An 8,223-nucleotide genomic window follows, 5' to 3' on the forward strand; every position below is an offset into this window, starting at 1 on the left:
GGCGGGCGGGGTGGGTTTAATGCCTTGATCTGTATTGTAAGAGCCATGTATTAGTTCGATAGCTTTGCTCTGTCAAGGTCATTACAACTTCTGCGTACAGTTTCTTTTAAGCAACCTAAAAATAACAGGCCTGTGTAAAAACAATTCAGTAACCTGTTGAATGTTGCCCGAACAGTTGTTTAGCATGGTCGAAAGGAAACCTGCTGTGACTTACAAAGTGACAATTCATGGAATTCCAGGCCCAGAGCCTTTCACTGTTTTTAATATAAGTGGGGGGACCACGGCTGCACAGCTTCTCCATCAGGTACGTTGCCCGCTGAATTGCAGACTCTAATTGCAAGAATCAACACTAACATCATTCTGGACATTTGTCTCCCTGCATTTCCCACATGCAGGGTCGATGTAGTCCATTCATCACAGCAAGGAGGTGCTTTAGAAATGTATTGCGGTAGAATTAATTACATTGCAAACACAGAGTATCATCAGTGAAATTTTCCTCATCTTGGCTTCAGAGAATGGGTTTATAATCTTAGAACACATTCCCTGTTAGTATTTTAATATTTGGGCATAAGCAGATGAGAAAAACAGTCTTTCTGACAGAGGCAGTGGGCTGTCCTTACAACAAGCGCAAACATTTCTGTGCGATTCTTTGAACTTGAGCACCAAAGGAATACAGAGTAAAGTTAGAGGGCTAAGTTCGTGAGTAGAAAAACCAGTTAACTCAACAGGGATTGTTATTCTAGCAGTGGGAAAAGACTGTACTGTCCTGGGATTATGAATAAATTGTCTGGCCAGCCACACAGGACAGAAATAAGCTTAAATAGTACTGCCTTGTCTGGAATAGTTGAACTGCTTGGCAAGGCTAAAGAGAACAGTACATTACCCTGGAGTAAAATATCTGAATAATAAATAGGACATCAGAAATCTTCCCTGCACTATCAGAATAGTTATTGATTCTTAAAGCTTCCTTATTCATTCTCATTTATAACTACTAATTATGCAGTGTTTATATTTAGCATTCTCATTGCTGTGTGTTTATTGTGGTCTGTCTTAGCTGTTGGCTACCACAAAAGGCACCGAGTCATGTGCTGCAGACTATTTTCTGATGGAAGAGAAAAGCTTTATATCTAAAGAAAAGAGTGAATGCAGAAAACCACCATTCCAGAGAGTGATTGGTCCTGAAGAAGGGCTAGTGCAGCTTTTGAACAGTTGGTTCCCAGAAGAAGGATATGTTGGAAGGATTATCTTTAAAACCCGAGAGGAAGTAAGTCTGTTTTAGATAAATTGTTATTTACAAAGGTAGCTAAAAATACCTGTTAGGACCAGGAAACAAAAGGGTGCAGTATTTGTTTCACTACTTGGTGAGTAATGTCAATGCTGTGTACGTCATTTAAAACCAAACATAACTCTTGGGTGAGCACAACTAGACTCTATGTACCTGTGTGACACTAACTTGACTCCACTCAGCTCTAGCGTGAGCTATGTGGTGTTTAATCAATCACTTGGTCAACAGTTCAATGCCACTAGCTTACTGTTTTGACTGACAGTTCTAATTTAAAGCAAATCTAGATTTTGATGTGATAGGAAGTTAATATAAAGAAAGAAAGATAATAGTTAATACCAAAGAATCATAGATAACAGAACTCGACTACAATTATCAGTCAGTTTAGATGTCAGCAACTTCTTCCCTGTTCAGAAAAATCAGAAAGGATTTTAATATTAAAGAATTCTAAAAACCTCAAAGGATGATTAAATTATCAATGATAGCCTAAAATAATGAAATAGGTGATTTATTTTAATTTAAAAGAGGAAGATGGAGCAATTACTTTAGTTTAAACTATGAGCAAAACATGCACAGCCTGAAAATATGCTAGTGCCCAGGCTTGTGAGAGACATATAAAAAAGCAGAAAGACACTGATCTCATTTTCAGAGGCACTGTTGTGGTCAGTTCAGCATATAATAATGCTTCCTTAGTCTGAACACAGTAATATACGTACACATATGTTTATATACACAGATTTTACATACACAAATGACAGAGATACTCTGGGATCCTTTAAAGTGAAAAAATATATTTTTAACTGATTATTTTGATACAACTTTTGATAAAGCTTCAATTTGACAAATTACCATTATATTACAGAAATCTGTAGTTTTCCTCTATTTCTAATCTTTGGAGCAAAAAATTACTAGGTAAAATTTGTTTGTGGAAATAGCCTACTGAATTCAGCTGACTGCAACACTTAATTTTCAAGTGTATGTGACCACAAACGTGTCACTGCCAAACCCCATTCTTTCAGAAAACATGGGTTAGAATCTGTCTTAGCATTATGTGAAAATTATGCTGTAGTTCTGTCCTGTGGTGCTAGTACCCCAAAGCATTATCTGTAATTTTGAGCCTTTCTGCAGATAGCAGCCTCAGAACTTGGAGCTAGAAATGAAGCTGCAAATTTGCATGGAAAAACAAGGAATGGGTCCACTTGCAGTGTGTGATAACGCAGCCTGTATTTACAGCTTATGAATTCAAGCTATGTTACAAAGGGTTGGACAGAAATGCATTATCTGAGAGAAGATGCAGGTGGGAATTCTGTCTAAAAACTGCAGTAGTCATAGAGCTTGAAAAAGGACGGAGAAGCAGCCTTCCTCTTGCTCCACAGGATAATGTTCACTCAGACTTCTTGCTCTCTAAATTCTTTTGGCTTCCATGCAGGGACAAGGAGAGAAGAGGACACTTTCTCCCATCTCCCATCATAATGCCACCATTACATGACAAAACATGATTTTGCATACATAAGGAAATAAAGGATTTAAGTGTTCATTTTTGCATAATGTGGTACTATGCATATGTCTCCAATTCCTTGCCTACTCAGAAAGGTATTTCAGACACTGATTTTTAGAAACACAGGTATTTATTATTAGCAGTAGTGACTTGTCAAAACTCTTACGTAGAAGACTTGCCTTTAATGAAATGGAGCTGGGGCAGCAGCACAGTCTCCAATTTTCACGTGTTAAAAACCTTTTGTGACCACCAACTATGATGTTACCACTCTGAAGTAAATTAATTTGGCTCTCCTTTTTTTCTATAGAATTTAAATGAGAGAAACATCTTTCAAGAAGCAAAGGAAGATGCAGCCATCAGCTCTGAGGATGACAGTTTCTTTGTTCAGGTACATGACGTCTCCCCAGAGCAGCCACGCACTGTCATCAAAGCTCCCCGCTTCAGCACAGCTCAGGATGTCATACAGCAGGTAAGCAACACGTTTCCATTTAGTAGGTCTGTAACATGTAGGGTGGAGGTTGGTTCTCAGCACTAGCTGAGGAATCGGCTTAGTAACCTGAATCTCAGGGAGTGCCTTCTTTTTTTCCTGCTTTTAAACAGACTCTTTGTAAAGCCAAATACTCCTACAGCATTTTGAGCAATCCAAATCCAAGCGATTACGTGCTCTTGGAAGAGGTGACGAAAGAGCCAGCAAACAAAAAGTCCTCGACATCTAAACCATCTCAGAGGATTCTCTCTGATCAAGAGTGTGTGTTTCAGGCCCAAAGCAAGTGGAAGGGAGCAGGAAAATTTATCCTTAAACTCAAAGAACAGGTTCAGGTAAAAGATTAAATACTTTGCAGCAGGTTTTATAGATGGTGCATGATCAGCTTAATGGGAACCTACTTTCAATGGGACGGTGACACGACTGGCAAGAGGCTGAGTGGGGAGAAGAGACTACAACAAAAAGCAGATTCCTCTCTTCTCTGCACTTCCCTTACTTTTTTTGCAAACCTGCATCAGTTAATCCAGCAACATGATTCCCTCACAGCCTGCAAATCCCAGAACTACTTTCATCTTTTGCTACTAGCTTTCTGTTTTCAAAATCTTCTGGCTGTGCATGGCATGCTCCCCCTCATAGTAAAGCAGGACTATTCAAATGGGCAGAACTTAACTTAAAAACTACTGGAATAAAGTCCTCTTTATTCCTGCCCAGTGAAAAAGTTGTTCTGTTGCTTTATCTCAGGCTTTGGAAAATGGCAGGAACAAAGTATGTGCCTGCTGGGAGAAGGAGCTGTGTTCTCCCTTCCAGCAGATGCCACCAATCCACAGCAGTTGCTTTAAAGTAACTAACTGTGTCATAAGCACAGATTTTTATATAGTTTATACCAAATTTGCTAAACATATCTTTGACAACGCATAATTTTCAATTAATTTATCCAGAACAAGCAGAAGAATGTGCTTGGCTATGAAAGCACAGCAACACTGAATTTCAAAAGGGAGGCCTGCTTAGAAATACGCTAAGTGTTTTCATATTAACTCTGTATTTCACAGCTAACAGACAGCCTGTTAAACCACTTCTATGATCCAAATTATTTTTTTTACAGGCAGCACGAGATGACAAAAGAAAAGGCATTTCCTTTACCAGTGAACTCAAGAAGTTAACCAAGTCAAGTAAACAGTATCGGGGATTCATATCGCCACCTCTGCAGGTCTTGCCAGACAGTCCGCAGAGCAAGGATGAAAGGTCTGCGTGCAGTTTGACTTTTAGTGACATGGAATAATAACCACCACTGCCTACAGTACGGTCTATTCAGGTATGAGATATTGATTCTAACGCTAAGCAATCATTTAATACAGGGTTTACAGAATATTTTTTCAAAGTTGTGGTTGGTTAAACCATAGCGAGGTACAAGGGACTGACAGAAAGATCCATGAAAAGCCTTACGCATTAGTATGCATCGGCATGGTAAGATCAGCAAGGGCTCTGGTTATTTATTATGGCATTTGCTACAGTGAATCAGAATGGTGTGAAGACTGGAGTTTCACCCACTTTCTCTGCTCATTTAAAAAACAAACCCAAAAAATTGCATCCTGGTTGATTTTATAATGCGCATTTTAATCAACTAACTGTGCTTAATTAACAATGTCCTGTTACTCTTTTGCTCTGGGCCAAAGTAAATCGAAGTATCCAGTAGAACTTTTGTTAATTTTTATTACATGCTTATAATAAAATCATCAGGATTGACGATGATCTTTTTAGTTAAAACAAGTTCATAGTATTAATTTCTCTCTGTGGAAATTCTGCCAGAGATGTTTAAACATTTTTACTATCCTTTCTGTATCTCTTCAGTTTCTTCCATCTTGCTTGACTTAACTTAAAACAACAAATGGAATACACAACATAGACTGTCCTGTTTACAGGAAGATAGTACATGTAACTTGTCCACTGATGTACACTAACCAGATATTTGCATAGTGCTGTTACAGCTCATTGTAAATGAAGAAATCTTTCTCAGTGTTGATAATCCCATCTCACATATGGCCAATTTAAGACTACATTTTTCTTTCCACATACACCTAATTATTAAAGCATTATTTGACAGGCACTGGCATACTATTGCTAAATCATTACATTAACAGAATTGAAGTAATACTTTAATTTGCAAAATATTTCAAATATGAAGGCACAAATTTGATACCTTATTTCTAGGCTACTATTAAAACCCTAAATGCTCAAAACAATCCGAATTCAAGAAAACCAAAGTAAATTATGGAGAGATCCCCATCACATTCCCTCTTCTTCTACATTTGTTCTTTCATTTTTTTGAAAACTGGAATTTACATCACTGAATCTTTCTGCAGTGCCTTTGAAGGAACCTGCTGCGGACTGAACTGGTCAGCAATTGTGTGCCCTGTGCTATAGGTGCTTAATCCAGGCAATGCTGCTGGATTAACATCCAGAATCTGGGAATCCTAAGTAAGTGGGATGCCATAGATTTGAAAGATGCCTGTCAGCTATTGGAAGATTCTCCTCTTCCTGTATCTTCACATCTGCAGATTCTCAATAGGAGGATGAAGAAGTTTTCTTGGACTATATGTTGTAAACAAACATGTGTCGTCACCCTCCCCTTTTTAAACAAAAGATAGTTTTAGCTAGTTGTCTCTAGGGAAACTGAAGGCAGAGAACCAGCGTGTTCTTTTATGTGTATTATATTAAAATAATGCACTTTTACCTGGAGATTTCTGTTAAACACTGTGTTAAGTGATTGTAAAGAGATTTAAATATACTGTAACTTCCTTCGCATATCTGTTTAACTTTGGTGAATATACACAAAAAGCTCAAATTATTTATGGTTTATCTACTTTAACAAAATAATGTACAATAGCTAAATACACCTAACTGGTAGTGCTACTTTGACAAGGAACAACATTTTCTTCTTATGAATTCTAGTTTTCCAGGCTTGTGTTTAAAGAAAGAATATTTATTATCATGTTCCAAAGTACATGCCATTGTATAATATATTTATCATATACTACTTTTTAGAAAATGCAGAATTTTTACCTCTCTCTGGATTTAGAGGAAAAAATGTTTGAACTTTTCTGGTTGTTTCTTTTCAGCACAAGACATTTAATACCCCAAACTGACCAAACTCAAAACAATGCATTGATAAATGTAATTAACATTTCAAAATTTTGAATTCAAAATACATTTTTCCATACAGTCAGGAAATGTCTTTTTACCTGTCTGTTAAACCCAGAGAGTATAAAGAGCTCTTATAGTATAACTCTTGATGTTTTTGTTTACATAGAAACACTGTTGTAAAGTTTTATGTTTGCTGAATTCATCTTTTGATATTTAAGTTAGTTGTGGTTGTCTCTTTTTCCCCTACATGGGAGTTACTAACATGTTTAGTTAATTAAAAGAATCCATACCAACTTACAGGGGCACAAACGAAACAATTGCTCCATTTTGTCTCCCTAGAGCAATCCCTAAACAAAGCATTTCAGTTACCTGGTGTGACTACATCAAGAAATCCATGAATACAGGGAGTGATTCGTGTACTCCATTATTCCACATCAACTTCAGCACTCGAGTACAAAACACTGCTGCTCCTAAGCAGCTGTATCAGGCAATGGATAAAACAGCAGTGTAACTAAAATGAGGTTTATGTTTGATAGTGCAAGGATGAAAGGGCAATAAGTTACAGGCAGTAGTCCTGTGACAACCAGCACCCCCACCCGCCAGTAATTAGAAAATGAAATAAAAGAAAGCAAAGTCATTAACTGGCACAAAAGCAAGCAGAGAGAACCTGCATTCTGTCACCAGAAGCTATGAAGTCTTTCACTATACACTACAGAAAATTCCTACAACATAGCCATTACCAAAGCAAAAAAGTGCCCTCTTGAGGTCATTTCCAGCTTGCAGGAAAAATAACCAAAATAACCACAGACACACAAAAAAGTCAAATTTCCCCATGGTGTATCTTCCCAGAGGCCATGCATTTCCCACTGCTTATCTTCAGTACTGATGTAGCAAAACAGCATTTTGCAATTCAGCACTATGATCCAATTAAAAACCCAACCGCCTCAGCCTCTTCACTTCTGTGTTATGAATTCTAACTAGAGAGCCAGCCTCTGTAAGTATGAGGTACGCTCTCTCCCTGCCCCACCCTCATGGCACATGCATAATGCAAGACTGATAGCCAGTAAAATGTTAAAAGTGACAACTTCTTATCCATAGTTTTATATGCAGTTTGCTTTGGAATACTTTGGAATTACTGGGAAATAGTTACATCAACCTACTGCACAATTCAACTAATGCAACTGGTTTTTTTTAATTGTTAGTTTCATTCTCTCTTATTTTAACACTAGCAATTTCACATCACTAAGAATTTTTTTCTTTTGGTGTTTTTATGGCATTTTAGAAACAATACTTACTTTCCTATGGAGTTTACCCTTACCTGTTTGGCTTTTTTTTTTTTTTCCTTATATTGAGCAGCACTGAAAATTGTTAACATCACCTGCAGTATCACAGTAGCCTGGAAGACATGCTTGCTAATTCATGAGATTCAACAGAGAAAGTTCTTACGCCCATGTCATCATCCACTAATGGTTTTGTCACATAGATTTAAAAAGGAAAAAAAACCCTTGGGAAAATGTCACATTGTGTAACACAGGTCTAAGACTAGCCTCAAGTCTAGTGGCAATTTAAAAACAGTAGTTTTGTACTATTGATGCTAATACAATAATTTTCTAGCTGTGGGAACAGTTTATTAATATAAGTATCTTCCTCATCAAAGACAAAAGCTACTTTTGCTGCTGTTTATCACAGTGAAAGAGAACAACAAAATATTTGGCTATTAAAAACCCCCAACTTTGTAGGCATGTAGACATCTGGAATTGTGTAAAGCTAATTACACTGTTCCAGTATTTTCATTAATGTACATATATCAATTTCAAG

The 8,223-nt window shown here is 37.3% G+C and overlaps 1 protein-coding gene across 1 annotated transcript in view; it reads left to right on the forward strand.

The window, feature by feature from the left end:
- PLCE1 (phospholipase C, epsilon 1) overlaps window positions 1-4,543 on the forward strand; it is a 134,702-nt gene extending 130,159 nt beyond the window's left edge. Inside the window, exons 29-33 of the mRNA XM_010564937.1 lie at window positions 176-304; window positions 1,055-1,264; window positions 3,088-3,249; window positions 3,381-3,599; window positions 4,367-4,543. Coding sequence (XP_010563239.1) covers window positions 176-304; window positions 1,055-1,264; window positions 3,088-3,249; window positions 3,381-3,599; window positions 4,367-4,543 — 897 coding nt within the window. The remainder of the gene's footprint in view (window positions 1-175; window positions 305-1,054; window positions 1,265-3,087; window positions 3,250-3,380; window positions 3,600-4,366) is intronic.
- The last annotated feature ends 3,680 nt before the right edge of the window (window positions 4,544-8,223 follow it).

This window comes from Haliaeetus leucocephalus, unplaced genomic scaffold (assembly GCF_000737465.1).
Source record: "Haliaeetus leucocephalus isolate CR32 unplaced genomic scaffold, Haliaeetus_leucocephalus-4.0 Scaffold184, whole genome shotgun sequence".
NCBI classification, from domain to species: domain Eukaryota; kingdom Metazoa; phylum Chordata; class Aves; order Accipitriformes; family Accipitridae; genus Haliaeetus; species Haliaeetus leucocephalus.